Here is a 23,938-nt window from a genome sequence, read left to right as displayed (position 1 = left end):
CAATAAATTAGAACTTCAAAATTCCAAATGGAGGAAAGGGCTTAGAGGCTATTTCCTCCCCCCTCCCTCCCCCCCAGACAGGGTTTCTCTGCATTGTTTCGGAGGCTGTCCTGGAACTCACTCTGTAGACCAGGCTGGCCTTGAACTCAAGAGATCCACCTGCCTCTGCCTCCCAAGTGCTGGGATTAAAGGCGTGCACCACCAACGCCCGGTTTATAGACTATTTCCTAAGTGATAAAAAAATAAAAGAGCATAAAAACATCAGATTTTTACAAAACCTTGTTAAGAGAAGATTCTCCAAGATAGCTCCGGATTAAATCTTTATGCTTATCATTTGTAAACTGGCTTGCTGTGGTAGCTCACTGCCAGCAATCCCAACATGAGGGTCTGAGGCAGGAGATAACAGCTACAGAGAATGTCTCTAAAACAAAACAAAAAAGTTGGATTGAGACAGTATACCTATAATCCCAGAATTTGGAGAGGTAGAGACAGGAGGACCTGGACTTCCAGATTTTTGGCTACAGATCATGTTTGATTCCAATATGGTACTACAGGAGACTGTTTACAAAAAAAAAAAAACAACAACAACAAAAAGGTCTTTGTATAATCAAATTGGGCACACTGGTGTGGAGAAATTCAAGGAATCAGCTTAAAGCCTACATATAATTGAAAAATCTAACTGGGTGTTTGCTGGAGGTAGTTCAGTGGTAGAGCACTTGCCTAGCATCTTTGGGACCCGGGATGCTATTCCCAGTAATCCCACCCTCAAAATAAGCAGCTAATTTAACCTTAAAACCTTTTATTTCCAGCTGGGTGGTGGTGGCACACGCCTTTAATCCCAGCACTCGGGAGGCAGAGGCAGGCGGATTTCTGTGAGTCTACAAGAGCTAGTTCCAGGACAGCCTCAACTTTGAAATATATACCTACTGTAATCAAACTTTTTTTTCCCCAGACCAAGTCTCACTATGTATCCCTGGCTGATCTAGAACTTTATGTTGATCCAGGCTGGCCTCCAATTCCCCAGAAATCCCTGCCTCTCATGCTAGAAACTTTTTAAAAATACCTGCAGAAGTAACTTTTTACCACTTTTAACTTATCTGGGGTATCTTTATAAAGATAACCTGTGGGTACTATACTCAAAAGTACCATTTTCCAATTCAAATCATTGTTTCTACCATCTTCAACTACAACCAGGAGACTCTTGTTTTCATAGAATGAGTTCTGGGTATAGTTCAAATAATAAAAAATCTTTGAAGTTTGCAATAATTCAAATATGAAACAACTACAAACACACTAAACTGACCCTCAGATTAATGCAACAAGGTAACTATCTATACGCTAAAGAAACAATTTGAAAAGCTTTGCCCAACATGTATGTTTTCTTTCATTAAGCGAAATTCACAGAATGTAACCAAGGAAAACTGCAAACCCTGAAGAAACTAATAATTTAAAGTGAGAAACCGAGTCGGGTGGTTGTGGCACACACACACCGTTAGTCCCAGCACTTGGCAGGCAGATCTCTGAATTTGAGGCTAGCTTGGCCTACAGAGTTCCAGGACACAGAATCCTGTAGAAAACAAAACAATGACAAAAAAGGTGAACCCATTATTTTGAACAACTTGGTCTTTGGGACCTGAAGACTTCCAATAGACCAGAAGGGAAAGCAGAAGGGCAGATTCAAGTTTTAAAAATGCTTCTCTCCACCTGTTAGTTGAACCAAACGAAGACCATACACTTAAGCAATCAGAAAATCTTGCAATAAAATGTTCCAAAGGTTCAGAGGTTCCCACAGTATAATTACAAACAAAGTCTGCCTTTCTTGGCTAGGCATGGAGGCGCACTTTAATCCCAGCACTAGGGAGGCAGAGGCAGAGGCAGGCGGATCTCTGAGCTCGAAGCCAACCTGGTGTACAGAGAGAGTTCCAGGACAGCCAGAGTCACACAGAAAAAAAAAAAAAAAAAAAAAAAAAAAACCCAGTCTCAAAAACACAAAACAACAATCTTTCTTTCTTATGAGAAAGACAACCAACACTGGACAAGTCAAATGTATCCTCGCAAGGCAAAGCAAGCATTTCCTCTGCCTAGTGGAAAATATTCAAAAACCAAAAACAAAACACCAGGACAGAACTTTCTCAAAAGCATGCAACAGCTATGAACTTTATGAGTTCCAAGCAAGGTCTTACGTCTGTTTCACAGATGGGTGAACTAAGGGCAGATCGTCTGTTAAGCGTTTTTTTTTCCCCCTCAAGGTCACGCTAGTGCAAAACCCACGCCGGGCTCTGGATCCCAGGTCCCCGACCTTTCCGTACCCAAAAGGCGGCACGGCGCACTCCGCTCCGCCCGATCTCACCATCACCACCACCAGGGTTCTGGGCTAAGGAAACAACACCCCGAATGCTCTCCACCGGGCTTGGGTACCCGTCCCGACTCCCGCATTCCCAACTGCTCCCCGGGCACCAGCGGGGTCCGCTTACCGTCGCTCTCGGCCCTGACGAGCAGGGACATGCCCTTCAGCCGCTCCACGTAGCCGGAGGACACATGGCCGGTGCCTCGGTCGTCCCACTGCCGGTCCTCGTTGAGCGTGTAGACCTTCACCCGCCGCCGGGTGTCGGTCATCGTGCCGGCCGCGGGCCCCCGCCCGAGTGGCCCGGGGACTGTGTCCAGGAAAGGCGGGCGGCCGCAGACGGGAACCTCCGGGACCTCAGTGCCGCCGCTGGCCGCCGCGGAGCTGCGCCGCCGCTCGCATGGCCCGCTCCCGGGTCCGAGCCCAGGGCCGCCGCCTTCGCTCGCCGCCCGCTCCTCGGCGCTATTGTCCAGGCCGGGTGAGCGCGGCCGCCCAGCAGCCCCGACGGGGACGCGCAGCGCTGCGCAGCCTACCGGCCCGCCGTTCGAACAAGGGGCAGCTCGGTTCACAGGCCCGCTCCAGCCTCCGCCATGACCTCCGCAGAGCCGCTTCCCGCGCCGCCGCCTCCGCCTCCTCAGGCCGCCGCCGCCGCCATGTTTTCCTTCCTCGTACCTGGCCCTGCCGCGCAGCCGGAGCCTCCGCTCCGCTCCTCCCGCTTAAAGCATCCGAAGCCGACGAGCTAGCGCTGCCCGGGAGACTCCGAACGTCCCTGGCGACCCGAGAACCCCTAGCTCTTCTTAGAAGTGGCCTTCCCTACCCCACCGCCTCTTCCGTCTTCCTCACAGAGCCAAAGCCGCCGCCATCTTGACTCGCCCCTCAAAAGCGGCGCGCGGGGCCACCGAGGCAGGAGCGGCAGGGGCGGCCCGCAGGCCCCACCACTTAAAGAGACAGGCTCGGGGCCAGCAGCCACGCTGCGGCGGAGGCCTCGCACCGAGGCGGACCCGGAGCTGCGGGGGTGGCGGAGCGGAGGAGGCGGGACGCGAGTGGCGCCGGTGTCGGACCGGGACTCCCTCGCGCTGCCCTGCACGTACTGTCGTGCGAGCGCGGGCTGCGTGTTGCGTCCGTCGCATTCTGAGTTCGTCATCAGCCCAGTTCTGGGCTGGGAAGGGGTGTGGAGTTGCTTGGCGGCCTGCGAGCCAGTCTGGGATCTGGACTCTGATCCCGTATCTCGCCCACGTCCTTGTGTGCTTTCTCCCGCCGCTTTCGGGGAGGGCCCTTTGCACGGGTCTGGCCTCCTCCCTTGGCCTGGAATCGAGAAGCTTCTGGGGAAAAAAAAAAACGTTTGGGCTGCGGGGTCGGCGGGATGCGGTGGGCCACGCACTAGCGGAGCAAGTCTACACTCGGTGTTCTTAGCGCGGCACAGGGTCATTCTGAGCACTCACCTCACAATACAACGGGTACCGGTTATCAGAGTGGATGTTCTTTAACTCGTGTGTGTGTGTGTGTGTGTGTGTGTTAAACAAAACAAAACACATCTTGAAATGCTTGCAGAGATAAAGAGATAAACGCAGTACTGTATGATCAAGATGGATTTCTTTTTCTTTTTGAAACAGAGTTCTCACTATGTTGCTCCACTGGCCAAAGCAACGTATGTGAGAAACTGGGACCTTCCTCACCCACAACTTCAGAGACAAGTGAGAAACATGTCTGAAAGCGTTTGCAAACAAAATTGGAAAGTATGTAAAGAATAAAGCGGTTGCTGTTTCTAAGGACTGGAATGCAGTCGTTCTAAGCATCTAGATGAAGCCCATGAACTATCAGGCTGACCAGATTATCAATCAGTGTGGCGCACTGATGTGCTGATTATTTTAGTTTATATTTTATTTATTTATGTATTTATTTTTGGTTTTTCGAGACAGGTTTTCTCTGTATTGTTTTGGAGCCTGTCCTGGAACTTGCTCTGTAGACCCTGCTGGTCTCGAACTCACGAGATCCGCCTGCCTTTGCCTCCCGATTATTTTATTTATTTATTTGTTTGTTTGTTTATTTTTGGTTTTACGAGTCAGGGTTTCTCTGTATTGTTTTGGAGGCTGTCGGTCCAGCCCGACCTCGAACTCACAGAGATCCGCCTGCCTCTGCCTCCTGAGTGCTGGGATTAAAGGCATGCGACACCACCCAGCTCCGATTATTTTATTTTAAAGCAACGGTTCTCAACTTTCCTAAGGCTGTGATAATTTAATACAGTTCCTCATGCTGCGGTGATTCCTAACCATAAAATTATTTTGCTGCCGCTTCCTAACTGTAATTTTGCTACTGCTATGAATCATAATGTAAATATCTGATATGCAGGACCACAGGTTGAGAACCTCTGTTTTTAAGGGACTTGGAGATAAGCTTTACCCATCGAAGAGGAGACTGTTGCTTTCAGTTCTCTCTGAAACTGTTTTTCTGGGGAAAGAAAACTGGAATAAAGCACACCTAAGCAGAATCACAGTATTTGTCTCCCGGGTTACTATGATAAAGGACATTATTTACAATCAAATTTGTGTCTTCTGGAGCCACTCCCCCTCTAAAATATTTTTATTCTAAATTACTATACTCTGGGTCTCCCTCTCCTCCCACCCCCAAAGTGCATTTTAGGGACTTTGAATTAGGCCCAACCAGGATTTGTGCTTCTCAGAATTTCAGAATAACCAGCACCCAGCAGAGTATTTTAATGTAGACTTAATAAGCAGGGGGTTAAGGAAGTGAGGAACTCAAGGGGACATTCGACAGTAGAGTCGAATTTTTTTTATTTTTACACCCCTCCCCCAGTAGTCAAATACAGGATTTGGGTGGGATTTGAAATCTCAAAAGGGTTACTGAGGAAGCCAGGTAGTGGTTGGTGGTGCATGCTTTTAATCCTGGCAGTTGGGAGATCTCTGTGAGTTCGAGGCCAACCTGTTCTACAAAGCTACACAGAGAAACCCTGTCAAAAAAAAAAGTCAGAAAAGATTACTGAAGAATCTAAATGAGGTCCTGAGGGGCAACTGACAAGATAATTAATAAGGTAAAACTGTAGATCACAAGGACATGGGACTATAGGGCATATTTACTGTAGATAAGGATGACAGTATAACTAAATTTCCAGAAAAAATGTCTGGGGAAAGGAATGACACCCTACCTAAATCTGTGTACATTCAGGCCTTATATGTTGCTGTTTTGAAAGAAATACACACACACACACACACACACACACACACACACACACGAGCTATATATTGGGGTAGTGGTCACAGCAAATATTGTTACAGTGAAATTCTTGCTTCTAAGCTGGTGGGAAGCTTCAGTCACTCTGGAGGGGCTCTGTGGACATCAGACTATGTCTGACTCTGAGTTGCTCCATAGTGTAGCAAACAGTTTAGGCTGTGTCTTGCCCTAGGAGACCCCATTCTACAAGCAGCTCTTGATTCCATTTTGAGGGAGAAGGATGACTGCAGCACCTGGGGGAACCCATAAATTTTACCATCTTTAGGTACCGTCCATCCAGCACAGACCAATACATTACATTCTGGGGGAGTAGAAAGGGAGCTATTCTATGAATTGAGACTGTAGCAGGACATGGGTCTATTAAAATATTAGGGGTGTTGCCGAGTGGTGGTGGTGGTGGTGGTGCAGCATGTCTTTAATCCCAGGCAGAGGCAGGTGGATCCCTGTGAGTTCCAGACCAGCCTGGTCTATAAGAGTTATTCCAGGACAGCCTCCAAAACCAAAGAAAAACCCTGTCTTGGAACCCCCCAAAATTAGGGGTGTTTATGTTACTTTTCAATGGCTGTGACAAAACACCATGATTGAGGCACAATGCTGAAGCAATAGCTGAGAGCTCATATTTTGGGACAACTACCATGAGGAAGAGAGAGCTATCTGGGAATGGCATGGGCTTTTGAAACCTCAAAGCCAGTCCCCAGTGACACACCCCCTCCAATAAGGTCGCATTTAATCCTTCCCAAACAGTTCCACCATCTGGGGAACCAAACACCCAAATATATTAACCTATGGTACCACCACAAAGTGGGCTGGAGAGATGGCTCAGCATTAAGTTCACTGGCTGCTCTTCTGCAGGAACCAGGTTTGAGTCCCAGCAACCAAACAATGGCTACCATACATCTGTAACTCAGGTTCTAGGGATCCAGTGTCCTCATCTGGCCTCCACATGGTATGTATGTGTAGGTATCATGCTCATGCACATAAAAATTGTTGTGCCCAAGTTGCAAAGTCCCCAGAGACTACCAGGAAGACAGACCCACTAATCTGCAAAAGGAAGGTTTAATGATTGCTCATCCACCCATAACAGGGACCCCATCTAACAAGCTGACGCAGCAGCCCCCAGAGGGAGTGCAGTTCCCTGTCTACTGCTAGGTTTTAAGACAAAAGTTACAGGATTACATCAGTAGGTACAGGTTGGTTTCTGATTGGTTGACATTTGGGAACAATTAGGAGAATTTCCCAAAATCATATTTTGGCATGAAATAACCTGTGTACCAACTATTTTCATTGGTCAGTGCTGAGAGGGAACATTTCTGTGGTTTCTATGGCATTGTCTTGTTACTTGCAGGTGGCCTGTTGTACATAGATACCAATAGTTTTAAGAACTATATCCTGGAGACTACAGGGGAGGTTTTGGTCCCCCCTGGAGTTTCTTTTGTTGCCAAACAGTTCCCAGGAACCAAGCATCTAGGAGGCTGAGGGGGGGGGTGTTGTCTGGAGTTTCTTTGTGTTCAGTTTTGGTCCTAGGCTCTGGGAGGCCAGAGAATCTGGAGTTTCCTTGTGTCAGAGGCCCACTAGTCTTTTCTGTAGCTTGTCATGGCTATTAAAGCAGGGGGCTGAGTGAAGGTCTGGCCCCTTTATTTCTAAATTATTAGAAGTGATGCCCTTGAGTTTAGTTTACCCCTTTCAAAAATAAATCCTAAAAACAATCAGGGAAACAAAGCCCAAGAACATACAGAACATGCCAGACTAAGGAAAAGGAGTAATACCCAGACCCCACAAAGAAACGCATGCCACATACTGAGATGGCACGGGCCACACAAAGCTATGGTTTGCCTGACAAGGACCAGCAACCAGACAACTCCCTGTCCCCAGAGCTTAGGCTTTTCCTGGGTCCCCTGCTGTTGACCTGGTCTGCTTGACTGCCTGCCCGTCTTCCTGTTGGCCCATATAGGGACCTGAACCCCCTGTTTTTCACTTTTAGATGCAGATTTGGCTTTCCCCTCCTAGCTGAAACTGTAGTTGCTGGAGTAACTACCTTCTGGGACGGGCATGGTTTGTTATTTTATTTATACAGACTCAGTCCCTTACTCAAAAACTCCTGCTCTGCTGCAGGTTTTTAAACTGGCATTCATTCTGTAAGCCACATATATGCATATAGACATATATTTACCGTGTGGTTGTGATGAGTTCATTCTGGTGGTTTAAATGGAAATGGCTCCCATAAATTCATAGGGAGTGGCACTATTGGGAGGTGTGGCCTTGTTGAGAAAGTGTGTCACTGAGGGTGGGCTTTGAGGTTTCAGATACTTGAGCCAGGGACAGTGTCACTGTCTCTTCCTGGTGTCTGCCAGTCAAGATGTAGAACTCTCGGCTACTTCTCCAGCACCATGTCTGCCTGCACACCAGTGTGCTTCCCATCGTGATGATAATGGACTAAAGTTTTGAACTGTAATCCAGCCCCAATGAAATGTTTTCCATTACAAGACTTGCTGTAGTCATGGTGCATCTTCACAGCAATAGAAACCCTAACTAAGAAATTAATAGGATTGGAATAAAAGACCCTGTATTTACCTTAGGCAGGTTACCAAGTTACATGGTAACAAATGACAAAAGCTGTCATTAAAACAGCTAAACCCTGCAAATGTACTGTTGTTTAATAAATTCAGACATTGTGGGAAGACATAAACTTATGCTTTTGGCATAATAAGTTCATAACAGGTTCTCTTCCTTTCCTATGTGCCCATGGTTTCCCTTGTCTTTCTGTTCTGCCTCAGACTAAATGACAAAAACCTTCAGAGAGAAAAATTCTTCTGGGAGGGTGTGTAAGAAGTACTTGGGGGTTGACCATAGGGCTTCATATATGATAGACAGGGACATTTTGTTTTAATTTTGAGACAGCAGGCGGTGGTGGTGCACACATTTAATCCCAACATGTAGGAGGCAGAGGCAAGCGGATCTCTGTGAGTTTGAGGCCAGCCTGGTCTACAAGAGCTTGTTCCAGGACAGCCTCTAAAGCCACAGAGAAGCCCTGTCTCGACAATCCCCCCCCCCAAAAGGGCATATTAATTTTGAGACAGATTCTCACTAAATTACCCTGTTTGGAGTTGAATTTGCTCTGTAGCCCACACAGACCTTGAAAATGTGATCTTTCTATCTTAGTTTCTTGAATATCTGGGATTACAACAGGCCCTAGTCATTGTTTTCCTTTTTTCACATTTAGTGTGTGTGTGTGTGTGTGTGTGTGTGTGTGTGTGTGTTTTGTGTGTGTGGTGTAGGTGTATCTTTCTATTATTTGTGCCCTGGGAACAGAACTTGGGTCATCAGGCTTGGCAACAAGTGCCTTTATCTGTGGAGCCATCTAATTGGTCTTCAATTTGTCTTTTTAATGCAATGAGAAATTAAATTTAAACATATGTCAATTCACTTCTACATATCCAAATCAAACATGCAGTAATTCATAGAAAAATCATACTTATGAGCTGGGAAAGCTGTACAAGCATAAGAATCTGAGTTTAGATTATAGCACCCATGAAAAAGAAAAAGTTGGGTATGTATGAGGTTGGGTGGTCTCAAAACTACAAAAGAAAAATGATCTACAATGACAAAGTTGCTAAACATGACTTTTAGGGACATACACATCAGAATCACAGTGAGATAGCATTTCATAATTATGGGGGGGCTAGTATTCAAAAAGGAGAAAGTAGTGTTTCCCAGGACCTGGTAATGCTTGAGCACCATTAGTGGAATAGCACTGGGTTATAGCTGGAAACAAGATGTGTGTTTTATTTAAAACACACACACACAGAGGGGGGAGGAGGGAGGGGGGAGCGAGGAGGGAGGGAAGGGAGCGAGGAGGGAGGGAAGAGACATGCACACACAATTGGTTAGTTTTGATTTTTTGTTTTGCTTTGTTTTGAGACAGACTCTCACTATACAGCCTTGACAGGTCTGGAAGAAACTATGCAGACCTGACTAGTATCTTACAGAGATAGATCTGCCTGCCTTTGCCTCCTGAATGGTGGGATTAAAAGGATTTACTACCATGCCCTGCTCAAAATAGAAATGTGTAGAATGACAGCAATTTTACTTGTATATATATAGATCCAAAAGAACTAAAACCAAGGTATTTGTACCCCTATGTTCATAGGCATCATTCACAATAGCCAAACATAAAAAATAGCACTAAGGTCTATGGATAGACAAACGCTGGAATCAATGAAAATAATATATGCACATACAATATAATGTTATTTGGACCTAGAAAAGAACAAGGGTATGGTGGTTTGAAAGAAAATGGCCTCTGAAGGGAGGCCTTGCCCTTCTCCTCCACTCCCTCTACCTTGCCATAAACTGCTATATTACACCCCTAAAGCGAGCCACCAATTCCCTTATCTGGCCACTTCCTCCTCCTGAGGCTGACTACCAAAGCCCAGGTATCAAAGTATTGAAGTCCAGCAATCAAAGCCCTTTGTGACTCACCTAGTTAACATACCCAATCAAAACAAACCAACCCACCCTAACATGGATTTCTCTTTTACCTTTATAAACTGGCATTTGAAAGAGAAAACTAACTCTATATGTGGATGTGCACACACATATACACATATAAATAAAAGGTATAATTTAAAAATTAAAAACTCTTGTAATAAAAAACTAAAGCCTGCATCTCCAAATTATTAAAATGATAAATTTCACTATACACTCACACCCATACTTATTGTCACAATAAACAAAGATGCACACTTTAGAAGTGGAATTCCTTAATCTGCCCTCAAAACTGTCAGTAATAACTAAAGCCAAGTTTTGAAAAGAAGAGGAACTGATAAAAAGAGTTATTTTAGAATTATAGGTACACAGTCAGGAAGAATTACACCAATGAAACACTGAGAAGGGAGGAATCACGGGTAACTAGAGTTTCCAAGTCACATGACAGTTTGAGGATGGGAAATTGATCACAGGACATAATTTGGCAGTAACATGAAAAATTTACAAAATAAAAATATATTCTAAACTTGGTGTGGTGGTGCACACCTTTAATCCTAGCACTTAGAAGGCAGGAAGATCTCTTTGAGTTCAAAGCAAGCCTGGTCTACATATCAAGTTCCAGGCCAGCAAAAGTTATATGGTGAAATTCTGTCTCAGAAACAAACCAACCAACAAAAGCAACTCAGAGGAAGAAATAATTTATTTGGCTTATACTTCTAATTCACAGTCTATTGTTGAGAGAAATCAGGGCAGGAACTCAAAGCAGGAACCTGAAGCAGAAACCTTGGAGGAATGCTGCTTCTTGACTTGTATCCTCATGCTTAGCTTTCTTGTAAAGCCCAGGACAACCTACTCAGGGAATGGTGCCACCTGTTGTGGGCTGGGCACACTCCTACATCAACTATTAATAAGATAATCCCCACAGACAAACCCACAGGGTAGTCTCATCTAGACAATTCCTCAATGGAGCGTTTTCTCCAAGCTGACATTAGATTGTATCACATTGACAATTAAAGCTAAAAGTAGGGCACATGAAATGTTTAATTAGAGGGATGTGAAGCAATCTTTTACCCTTTATCCCGGTGCATGCGGCCAACTCTTTCTTTTCCAGATTATTTGCAGTACCAAAAGGTCACCCGTGGGGTAAAAAGCAAAATTGCAGATGCAGGTTGTGGTTGCTGGCTTGCCACATTTTGATCTTTCTATTTCCGAGTTTCTTGTTATCAAGAGATAAATTCATCAGGGCAGTCTAAAGCCTATATGCTAATGTATTAGATACACATGAAAATATGGGCATACATTATTCAGTTTATTGAATCATAATAAAATGAGCAGTTATGAACTGGCACATATGATAGGCCACTACCTGTATTTTCTGAGTATTATTATCTATTTCTTCTCCTCTTTTATTTTTTCCAAGACAGGGTTTTTTTTTATGCAGTCTTGGCTGTCCTGGAACTTGATCTTTAGACTAGCCTTGAACTCAGAGATCCACTTGTCTCTGCCTCCCAAGTATTTTTTTAATTATGATGTTGGGGTTCCAATGCAAGGCCTTGCACATGTCGACAAGCACTCTGCCACTGAGCTGTATCCTCCCCTGCCTTTTAAATCCCCCCTTTCTCCCTTCCTCCTTTCTTTCTGCTCCCTTCCCCTTCTCCGACAGGATTTATAAACCCCAGGCTAGAGACCTAACTTTGAACTCATTCAGGAAATAGATGAATTTCTAAACAATGCGTTCTTTAGATTTGAAAACTTCATGTCTAATCCTAGCACTTCAGAGATGGAGGCAGGAAGATCAGAAGTACAAAGTCATCTCTGCTTACATAGTGAAAAAAAAGTAAATAAAATAAAGTTTGTGACAGGCGTTGGTGGCGCACGCCTTTAATCCCAGCACTCGGGAGGCAGAGGCAGGTGGATCTCTGTGAGTTTGAGACCAGCCTGGTCTACAGAGCGAGTTCCAGGACAGGCTCCAAAACCATACAGAGAAATCCTGTCTCGAAAAACCAAAATAAATAAATAAATAAAGTTTGCATCTGCTCAAGTTTTGAGAAGGCCTTAAACAGAAAAAATGTTATTTTATCTTCCTTCCTCCCACTGGGGAGAACTGGATCCTTTCCAGGTCATGTCAAATCTCTACTTTCTTTTTCTTTGAAGTAACTGTAGGAACAGTTCATTTTATTGCTGTGATCTTTTGTTTACATTTAAATTAGAAACAAGCTTGCTTCACATGTCAATTCCAGCTCCCTATCCCTTCCCTCTTTCCCTGCCCCCCACCAGCCTTCCCAACCCCCCCACTCTGTCCCCACTCCACTCTCCATGGAGGGCGAGGTCCTTCATGGGGGATCTCCAAAGTCTGTCATATCATTCAGGGCAGGGCCTAGGCCCTCCCTCATGTGTCCAGGCTGAGAGAGCATCCCTCCATGTGGAATGGACTCCCAAAGTTCATTCAGATGCCAGGGATAAATACTAATCTATTGCCTGAGGCCCCAAAGATTGCTGAGGCCTCCTCACTGACATCCACATTCAGGGGGTCTGGACCAGTCCCATGCTGGCCTCTCAGCCATCAGTCTGGGGTCCATGAGCTCCCCCTTGTTCAGGTCAGCTGTTTCTGTGGGTTTCACCTGCCCGGTTGACCCCTTTGCTCATCACTCCTCCCTCCCTGCAACTGGATTCCAGGAGTTCAGTTCAGTGATTAGCTGTGGTGTCTGCCTCTGCTTCCATCTGGATGAAGCCTCTAGGATGGCATACAAGGTAGTCCTCAATCTCATTATCGGGGAGGTAGCCTCTCCACTATTGCTTAGTTTGCCAATTGGTGTCATCTTTGTAGGTCTCTGGAAGTCTCACTAGTGCCAGATCTCTCCTCAAACCTATAATGACTCCCTCTATTATGGTATCTCTCATCCTGTTATCCTCTATTCTTCCCCTGACTCAACTTTCCTGCTCCCCTGTGTCCTCTCCTCCCCTCCTCTTTTTCTCCTCACTTTTCCCCATCTCCCTCTCCCCTCCCCCCATGCTCCCAGTCCACTCAGGAAATCTGGTCCCATTTCTCTTCTATGGGGTACCATGCATATCTCTCTTAGGGTCCTCCCTGTTTCCCAAACTCTCTGGCGGTGGTAGTGTAGACTGGCAGTCCCCTGCTTCATGTCTAAAATCCATATATGAGTGAATACATACTATGTTTGTCTACTTTCTTTTATGTCCAGCACTTTACTAAGCCCCCAATCCTGCTGTCTTCAGTTTAACATCTTTGGTGTCCAGAAGACAGAGAACTTCTTATTTTGAAATGGTAGGATTTTTTAAAAAATTATTATTGGCAAAGAGAAAATTGATGGGGGTGTTCTTCTGTATATATGTTTCTCTTATTGGTTGATAAATAAAGCATGATTGACCAGCAGAGGCAGGAATAGGCAGGGTTAGGAGACCAGGAGAATGCTGGGGAGAAAGGAGAGGCCACGAAAAGATGCCATAAAGAGTTAGGACTTGCCAGGCATTCTCTGGTAAGATAAAGCCAAGTAGAAATACATATATTGGTAGTTATGGGTTAATTATTAAGAGAGAGCTAGCCTGTAATAAGCTCTAGACATCAGCCAACAGTTTTACAATTAATATATCGCCCATGTGTTTGCTTGGGGCTAAAGTGGCTATGGGACTTGGCTGCAAAGAAACTCCAGCAACAGAAAATAACTTGTCTTTTTTGAGTATACACATATCCATGCACTTATTTCTCTTCACTGATTTGAGACAGGATCTTATGTAGTCCAGGATGGCTGCTCACTATGTAGTCAAGAATGACTTTGAATTCCTGGTCCTCTTGCCTCTACTTCCAGAGTACAAGTATTAGAGGACTGTGCCACCACACCTGGCTTCTTTTCCACCTTTGATAATTCAAAGTGACAAGGATGGTGGATATAAAATTATTGATTAAAAAACAAGCAAACACTGTCTTGCTGTGTAGACTAGGGCATCTTGGAATCTCTATTTTCCTGCCTCTGCCTCTTGAGTGCAGAAATGTACCATTGCTGTACAATAGACCATTTTTACTCAGCTATCTTTAAATGACCTAGATTGTGACTTGGCTTTTGTAATTCCAAATGCTCTTGCTAATTTTTTATTTTGGGCTAATATGATGTTCCTTAAACAATTGAAGAATTCCGTACCTCAATTATCTGGTCACACTGGCTAGGGTTGTATTTGACAGGAGTCAGGTCAGTCAGATATAGAGCCTGCTGCATTCCCCTGACTGTTACTGAGGGAAAGGAGTAGGGATGTGTATTGTATATCATGTGCACCCTGCAGGTCCATCCTTGATGTAAGTAGATGTCTATACTCTTGAGAAGAAATCAGAACATTCTGTAGGGGCTCAAGTTATACCCCATAGCACAGCAGCTCCACCCTGCAGTCATTAGTAAACTGCATTTCTCCTCCCTATCTGTACCCTGAGACTTATCTTGCTTTACTGCACACAGATATTTCTCCTCTAGCAATTGCATGAGTAAACACCTAAGATGATTTTTTTTTGGTTTTTCGAGACAGGGTTTCTCTGTGGCTTTGGAGGCTGTCCTGGAACTAGCTCTTGTAGACCAGGCTGGCCTCAAACTCACAGAGATCCACCTGCCTCTGCCTTCCAAGTGCTGGGATTAAAGGCGTGTGCCACCAACGCCCGGCCTAAGATGATTTTTTGAAGAGATTTATTTTTATGTATATGAGTATTTGTCTACAAGTCTGTATGTGTGCCATGTGTGTGCCTGGTGCTCTTGGAGGCCAGAAGAGAGTGTTAGATCACCTGTAACTGGAATTCCAGGTGGTTGTGAACCGCCAAGTGGGTGATGAGAAACAGACCTGGGTCCTTTCCAAGGGAGACACGTGCTTCTAATTGTTGAGTTGTCTTTCTAGTTCCAAAGACCTAAGATGATTTTTAAGTTACTCTCAAATGGTCTTGAGATGTCTTAGTGGGTAAAGGTGCTTGTTGCTAAGCCCCATGACCTGAGTTTGGCCCTTGAAACCCACACGATGGAAGGAGAGAACTGATTCCCTCAAATTGTCTTCTGACAACCCCCCCTCCCCAACAGAAACAAAAGTTTTCTTAAAACTTTACTTTCAAGTTCTTTGACATTTTCCTAAGACTTTAAGACATGTTCCAAAGACTCTAAAAATGGGGTCTTTCCTGGTTGTGATAGTGCACACATTTGTTCCGAGCCCTCAGGAAGACAGAGGCAGATGGATCACTGTGAGCTAATGGAGTCTTAGTTGGGGTTGGAGAGAGCGCAGCAGAGCACTCGCTGCTCTTGCAGAGTACTCAAGTTCATTTGTCAGCATCCACACTGGGCAGCTTGAAATCTTGTATCTCCAGTTACTGGTGATCTAACACTCTCATCTGGCTTCTATTGGTATCTGCTTTTTAGTGGAGTCTTGAAGCTGGGAGTATTGGTCCATGCCTTTGACCTCAGCACATAGGAGGCAGAGGCAGAGGGGCAGGGGCAGAGGGGCAGAGGGGCAGAGGGGCAGGGGCAGAGGCAGAGGCAGAGGGGCAGAGGGGCAGGGGCAGAGGCAGAAGCAGAGGGGCAGAGGCAGAAGCAGAGGGGCAGAGGCAGAGGGACAGAAGGGCAGAGGCAGAGGCAGAGGGGCAGAGGGGCAGGGGCAGAGGCAGAGGCAGAGGGGCAGAGGCAGGGGCAGAGGGGCAGAGGGGCAGAGGGGCAGAGGCGGAGACGCAGAGGCAGAGGCAGAGGCAGAGGCAGAGGCAGAGACAGAGGCAGAGGCAGAGGCAGAGGCAGAGGCAGGAAGATTTGAGTTCAAGAACAGCCTGGTTTACAGAGTGAGTTCCAGGACAGCCAGGACTACATGAGGAAACCCTATCTCCAAAAAACAACAAAACAAAACAAACAAGCAAAAATGGAGTCTTGGGACTGAGGATGTAGCTCAGTTGATAGAATGTGTAAATGGGGGTGGTGTTTGGGTTTTTGTTTTTTTTTGAGACAGGGTTTCTCTGTGTAGCTTTGGAGCCTATTCTGGTGCTCGCTCTGTGAACCAGGCTGGCCTAGAACTCACAGAGATCTACCCGCCTCTAGAGTGCTGGGAGTAAAGGTGTGTGCCACCAATGCTCAGCATAAATGGAGTTCTTTTTCTTTTTGGTTTTTCAAGGCAGGGTTTCTCTGCTGTGGCTTTACAGGCTGTCCTGGAACTCACTCTTGTAGACCAGGCTGGGGGAACTGACAGAGATCCACCTGCCTCTGCCCCCGAGTGCTGGGATTAAAGGCGTGTGCCACCAACACCCAACATAAATGGAGTTCTTAATTGGTCTAAATAATAAAAACGTGGAGTCAGATATAGAGGGAAATGCTGAGAGATCAGAGAGAAGGAGGAGCAAGTGAAAGCCACATTTACTTCATTTGCTTCTCAAGGACAAGAGAGTGAGTTCCTGTTTCTTCCCACTTATATTCCTCTCTCTGCCCAACCATCTCACTTCCTTCCTGTGCCCAACCATCTCACTTCCTGTCTGTATGTACAGACCTTCAGACCTCTATGGTTAACTAGTGGCAAGCTCCATCCTGATCTTCAGACAGGTTTTATTTGTACAAGTAAGTTATCACCACAAGAATGTTTGCTTAATATGAATGAACAAAACCTTGGATTCGATTCCAAATACTGCATAGACCAGATATAGTGGAGTATGCTTGTAATTCCAGTACTTGGGAGTTGAAGGAAAATGGATCCAAAATTTAATATCATCCTTGGCTTCACAGAAAGCACAGCCCTCCCTATGCCATATAAGAACCCATTTCAACAACAAAATAGAGTCTCAAGACAGCTGTGGTAGCACATGCCTCCTAGCACTTTGGAGGCAGAGGCAGTAGGATCATGAATTTGTGGACATCAAGTATGATACAGTAAGTTTGAGGCCAGCAGGAGCTAATTAATGAGACCCTGCTTCTGTAGCCCAGGCAGGCCTTGAACTTTCCAAAACCTAGCCCATCCCCCAAACCACCAAACACGTTAAAATGAACAAGGGCACCATCACCAACACCTCTCTCCTCAAATCTGGGCAGATCCCCCCAACTTGTTTGTGCCTAACAGAGTGAAGCAAGATTGAGGCTGTTGACATCAGAGATTAGGACAGAATGGGCAAGAAGCTTCGGCCAGCTTCTGTCAGAATGCTTTCTGTGGGGAAACCAGCCACCATGGAAGAATTTAACAAGCACCCTGCCAGAAAGGCCACCTGTGGCTGCACAGGTGTAGGGAGCCCTGGCTGAGCTCCAGATGACAGCTATCAACAGTTGTCACCATGTGTCACTCATTAGAGAGCTGTGCAGCTGGCATATCATTGTAACTGCAGGAGAGACCTCAGGCCAGGGACTTCCCAATCAAAATTTCCCCGTTCCTGACCCATGGAGTCCAAAGCACACTAAAATGCCTGTTCCAGAGCGCTAGTGTTGGAGGTAATATACAAGACAGCAATAGAAATCCGGCTGTCACCTGTATGTATAATCGAGTATACTTTTTTCTTTCTTTCTTTCTTTCTTTCTTTCTTTCTTTCTTTCTTTCTTTCTTTCTTTCTTTTGATACAGGGTTTTTCTGTGTAGCCTTGGCCATCCTAGAACCCACTCTGTAGACCAGGCTGGCCTCTGTCTCTGGAGTGCTGGCATTAAAGGCGTGCACAGCCACACCCAGGGAGTCTACTTTCAAAGAGGGTAGAAATACATTTTTTTCCAGGACTGATTAAGTGGGAGCTGGATAATTTGTGTTTTATTTGTTATTTGGTGGTACTAGAGATTTAAACCATGGTTGGTATATGCTAGACAATTACCTAGAGCTCCAATCCCAGCTTTACTTGTAAATTGTCTGCTGAGAAAGCACGAGGACCCGCCTTAAAAACAAGCATAGTGGTTTATGCCTGTGTCCCAGTACTGAGGGACTGGAGGTAGACAGATCCTTGGAGTCATCTGGCCAGCCAGGGTAGCCAGTTAGTGAGTTCTGGGCTGAGTGACAGATCCCAAAAACTAAGGTGAAGGGACCGGAAAGGTGGCTCAGCAAGGGTGCTTGCTTCCATCATGAGGACCCACGTTCAGATCATAGCAGCCATATTGGGCAGTTCACTAATGTCTGTAACTCCAGTTCCAGGGGATTTGGTATCCTCTTCTGACATTCATTGGCACCTGCACACATGTGTACACACACTTGCACACACACTTACACAAATACAAAATCAAAATTAACTAAAGAGTGATTGAAGAAGATACTCAGTGTTGACTTCTGGCATCCACATATATGCTATGCACTTGCATGTACACACACACACACACACACACACACCACATACATGCACACATGAAAAAAACTGCTGGTAGTATATACGGTGTTTTTATGCAATGAATTTTCTTCCTTTGCTAGTAATGGGGATTGAACTGAGAGCTTTTCCCATTCGAGGTAAGCAGTCTACCACTAAACCACATTCTCAGGCTTTTGTTTATCTGTTTTTGTTTAGCATACTATGTGTATGATGGGTATGCATGACTGTGGCACAGACAATGAATGCATGTGGGGTTCAGAGGACAGCTTTCAGGACATGGTCCTCTTGTTCCATGCTGGGTTCCAGGGACTGAATTTAAGTTGTCTGGTTTCCATAGCAAGCACCTTTGCTTGCTGAGCCATTTTGCTCAGGCATATTCCCAGTCTTTGAATTGTTCTTTTTTATTATTTTAAAAAAAGATTTGCCCAGGTTGGCTAGAGACTCATTGTACATGGCAGGTTGATCTTGAACTTGTCTTTCTCCCACCTAAGCCTCAAGTCACAGACCTGCACAATCTGGCCTGGCTATGAAATGAACCTTTGAGCACAGTCTAGATGTCTGTTCCGAGATTTGATTTGATAGAGACCAGGTCTTGTCATACCAACTTTACAGTAATTATACAAATATACATACTGTACACAACAAATACAGCTACTTATACTAAAAAACTGTGCTAGATTTGTTTGTATATGAGTGATTTTAAATTTTAATTTAACTAGATTTAACTGCCTGCCTGCCTGCCTTCCTTTCTTTTCAGGTAGGGGGACCAGTCTGAGACAGGGTTTCATGTAGCTCAGACTGGCTTTGAAAGCTTTGTAAACTTCCTGCTTCGGCTTCCTGAGTGCTGGGCCTGCACGGAGTGGGTGGCAATGCACCACCACACCTTGCAGTGGAATTTAACTTTTACTTATGTTATTTGTACTTGAAGCTGGATCAAAGGAAAATATGAAGAACTGGTGATATATATTGAACATTGGACAAGATGGTCACCTGTAATTCCAGGACTCGGGAGGCCGAGGTAGGAGGATTTAAAATTCAAGGCCAACCTGGGCTATGTGTCAGACACTTCATTTGCTAGAGGTTTGTTTTATTTTTATGAGTAAGTGTGTATGTGTGTGAGTGTGTGTGTATATGCGTGTATATGTGCATGTGTGGATATGTATATGTGCTTGTATGTGCCTGCAGGGACCAGAAGAGGTTGTCTGATTCTTGGGAGCTGGAGTTATAGGCATTGTAAGCATCTCAGTGCTGATGTTGTGAATGGAACTCCAGCCTTCCACAGAGCAGCAACTGCTCTTGATTGCTGAGTCATCTCTCCAGCGCCCCGACAATGCTTTTTTTTTTAAAGTCAATACAAATAAAAAAAAAAAAAGAGCGAGTATAGGATCTTCTTTTTAACTCCGACTAAACGGGAACACTGTTTTCTTGGAGCACTAGTTAAAGGTCAATGCCATTTCTCAGCCTCCATGCAGAGCTAATTAAACTGAGAGCAGACACTTGTAAGATTAGTGTGGCAAGAGAGAGGTCATGGCCCAAGAATCTGTTTCTGAGCGAAGTGTGCTGTTAGGCCATGAAGAATTCCAGAGCTGAGCAGAGTGCTAGAGCGGAAGCCGAGAGCCTGGAGAAGAGCTGGGCAGCAAGAGGAAGGAAAAGTGTAGCTTTGTAATGTCATAGGCCAAGGCCACTTGTGTCTGTTACAGGATGACCCCCCCTTCTCTCCAGTGCTTTCCTCCATTAGTCACAGGGAGGCAGATGTGACACAGGATTCCAGATCCATCTGTGAACCATCACATCCTTTTGTCCTTTATTATTGATGGGGACTAAATGGCACTTTTAGTTTTCTCAGCTGTGAGTATGTGTAAGATATAATGATGAGAAGAAATATGTAAGACGTAATGGGGTGGCGGGGGGCAGGGGGTAGAGGTGGCATAGGGTGCAGTTGGAGAGATGTTCCAGTGGTAAAGAGCACTGACTCCTATTCCAGAGGACCCAGGCTCAATTCACAGGGGATCTGATGCCCCCTTCTGGCCTCCACAGGCATGTGCATTGTATATAGACACACATACATGCAAAATAAAAATAAAACTAATTAATATTTTTTCTTTTTTTAGTTTTTAGATATGGGGTTTCTCTGTATTGCTTTGGAGCCTGTCCTGAAACTCTCTCTATAGACCAGGCTGGCTTCAGACTCACAGATATCCACCTGCCTCTGCCTCCTGAGTGCTGGGATTAAAGGTGTGCACCACCAATGCCTGGCTGATAAATAATATTTTTTAAAAAGAAAAAGAAAGTAAGGCTTTCTCCTGGCCCTCAGAAATCCAACATATGCTGCATAGCTCTGATCCCCTTGCTTGGGAAACAGAGGCAGGAAGAATTCTGTCAGTTCCAGGCCACCTGGGTCTACATAGTAGGATACTGTCTCAAGAATTTAAGATTTCCACTTGCTGATCATGCAGAGGACAGGGTTCCTGGCACCCACATGGCTGCTCACAAATGCCTGTAACTCTATTTCCAGAGAACTGATGCTCTCTTCTGTTCTCTGCGGCTCTGCACGCACACAGAAATATCCTGTTACCAGTATAAGATGTTACATACTGGCATTATGTTTGCAAAATCATATATTTAATAAAAGATTTTCTAGAGTACGTGAAGAAAGCTGAACATTCAACAGTGAAAATCAGACAATCCAACTATTGGAAGACATAAATTGACATTTTACCGTGATAGATTGTTGCAGGGTATTTGATAACACTGTGAACCCAGAGATTGCATTTTTTTTTTACTGGAAAAACCTGTCAACCTGTCTCTAGTTGTGGTGTGGCTCAGTCCTAGCACACACACATTTAATCCAAGAGCTTTCTGCTTGAATATTGTAAATAAGATTAAATAAAGTCAACCAAAAGTCAAGAGGTAGAGCATGCAGCCAGTTGACAAGAAAAGACCATAGAGAGTAAGAGGAAGTCAGGAGGATGGATAGAGAGAGATGCACAGGAAGTAGAAGGGAGGAACATTGAGTTTGAGTAGACTTGTTTGAGATGGGAGGAGAAGGGAGAGGTGCTGGAAGGAAGGCCAGCTGGGAGCTTTCTCTCCTTCTCTTAGCTAGCAGGCTTTGACCCCAGTATCTGACTCTTGAGTCTTTATTGGTAAAATCTAACAAATGAGATTTTGTTAAAAACAACAAGAGATAGCCAGAAAAAGTTGTTCAGATCGCTAGTTATTAGGGAAATACAAATTAAATTCATAATTGGATGTGTATATGCATTTAACAATGGTTAAAAGAAAAAATGCAATCAATTGATATCATCAGATGCTGTTGGTGGTACAAGGAACAGGTTGCTTGTTTCATTCCACATGGCCAGTTTCCTAATAACAAAAATTAAATATGACTCAGGATTGGTACTTTCTGGTTAGGAGACAAGATTTTCAAGGGTTTTGATTTTGCTCTTAGCTAAAATATCTAGTTCTCAGAATATATATATAATATATATATTTATTTAACTTTTTATGCATGTCACTTTCAGTTCCCTCTCCCTCCCCTCCTCCCCCACCCCCAATCCTCCCAACCCCTCACCCCCACTCCATCCCTCCTCCACTCTCCAGGGAGGGCAAGGGCCTGCATGAGGGATCTTCAGGGTCTGTCACATCATCCCGGGAAGGGCCTAGGTTCTTCCTCATGTGTCCATGCTGAGAGAGCATCCTTCCACTTGGTATGGGTTCCCAGAGTCCTTCTGTATGCCAGGAATAAATACTGCTCCACTTTCCCAGGTCCCACAGATTGCCAAGGCCTCCTCTCTGTCAGCCAGGTTCGGTGGGAGGGTGTCTGGATCAGTCCCATGCTGGCCCCTCAGTCATCAAGTCTGGCGTCCATGTGTTCCCCCTTGTCTAGGTCAGCTGTCTCTGTGGGTTTCACCAGCTGGATCTTGATTCCTTTGGTCATCGCTCTTCTTTGCAACTGGGCTCCAGGAGTTCAATTCTGTTCACATATTTATGTATTATACATATATAATTTATCTTCATTTACACAAAAGTGTTGCCTTCTGTGTGTATTTGTACTATTTTCATGCAGTACTTAATAGAGGCCAGAAGAAGGTGTTGGGTACCCTGAAACTGGAGCACTTGCTGATCATGCAGAGGACAGGGTTCCTGGCACCCACATGGCTGCTCACAAATGCCTGTAACTCTATTTCCAGAGAACTGATGCTCTCTTCGCTCTCTGCGGCTCTGCACACACACAGGACACATATATGCATACAGGCAAACACCTGTAACACTAATAAAGAAAAGACCTAGAGAGAGATATTGGGGTTCAAGCTGAAGATCAGGGAAGCAAAGCAGCCACGCTACCAGAGAACTCTTACCTCTAATAGGAGGGGCATTCCTATTTTCAACATGACGGGAGAATGAATGCCTGATATTGAGACCTTGCTCCTGTTTTATGTATCTCCCTATTGCTGGGATTAAAGGCCGTGATCCCAGGTGCTGAGATCACCTTTGTGGGAGCTGTTTCTCTTTAGGACTGGATCAATTTCATTGTATCTCAGTGTGGCCTTGAACTAACAGAGATCCATTTGTAGTCTCTTGAGTCCTGGGATTAAAGATGTGTGCCACCACTGCCTGACTCTACAACTAGCTAGTTTGACTGCTGGGATTAAAGGTGTGTATCACCATTGCCTGGGTCGATGGATTGTGGCTAGCTTTGCTTTGTGTATCCTCAGGCAAGCTTTAATAAATCATAAATAAAGCTGGGCGTTGGTGGCACACGCCTTTAATCCCAGCACTCGGGAGGCAGAGGCAGGCGGATCTCTGTGAGTTCGAGGCCAGGCTGGACCGACAGCCTCCAAAACAGAGAAACCCTGTCTTGTAAAACCAAAAAAAAATCATAAATAATATGTCACTACACCCCTCTATCTCTAACTTCCAGGAACTGATACTGCTCTACTTGATTGCCCCAGAAGTGGAGGATTCTCCCAGACCCTGTCCTACTATATTTTGAAACTTATTTTTTTACTCAAATTCTGAAAGTTCAGTTCTCTATATGCATCTATTTTCTCATTTTAACAGAATGTATCTGTATGCTTTTGTTTCTCTCCTTATTTACAGATAGTTACGTTGTAACCAGTTTTTTTTCTTATTACAAATAACACTGCATTAAAAATGGTTGTCCTAGGGTTTCTATTGCTGTGAAGAGACACCATGACCACAGCAACTCTTATAAAGGAAAACACTTGATTTGGGCTGGCTTACAGTTCAGAGGCTTAATCCATTATTGTCATGGTGGGAAGCATGGTGGTGTGCAGGCAGGTATGTGCTTGAGAAGAGCTGGGAGTTCTACATCTGGATTGACAGGCAGCAGGGAGAGTGTGACATTGGGCCTGGCTTGAACATCTGAAACCTCAAAGTCCACCCCTAGTGACACACTTCCTTCATCAAGGCCACACCTACTCCAACGAGGTCACACCTCCTAATAATGCCACTCCCAACAGGCCTGTGGAGGCCATTTTCATTCAAACCATCACACAGTTCTCTTAGGCATGATTGTAATTCGCATTCTTCTAGGATCATTCTCAATTTTCCTT

At 45.0% G+C, this 23,938-nt stretch overlaps 1 protein-coding gene across 2 annotated transcripts in view; it reads right to left on the bottom strand.

Moving 5' to 3' along the window:
- Nucleotides 1–2,616, bottom strand: part of Ppp4r3a (protein phosphatase 4 regulatory subunit 3A) — a 44,835-nt gene extending 42,219 nt beyond the window's left edge. For both annotated transcript variants that reach the window (XM_005068402.4, XM_005068403.4), the window contains exon 1: nucleotides 2,475–2,616. In XM_005068402.4, the coding sequence (XP_005068459.1) occupies nucleotides 2,475–2,616 (142 nt within the window). The remainder of the gene's footprint in view (nucleotides 1–2,474) is intronic.
- Between the last annotated feature and the right edge of the window lie 21,322 nt (nucleotides 2,617–23,938).

The sequence above is a fragment of the Mesocricetus auratus genome, unplaced genomic scaffold (genome assembly GCF_017639785.1).
Source record: "Mesocricetus auratus isolate SY011 unplaced genomic scaffold, BCM_Maur_2.0 Super-Scaffold_15014, whole genome shotgun sequence".
NCBI classification, from domain to species: Eukaryota; Metazoa; Chordata; class Mammalia; order Rodentia; family Cricetidae; genus Mesocricetus; species Mesocricetus auratus.
Note: the sequence above shows the minus strand (reverse complement) of the source record. Positions and strands in the feature narration are given on the sequence as shown.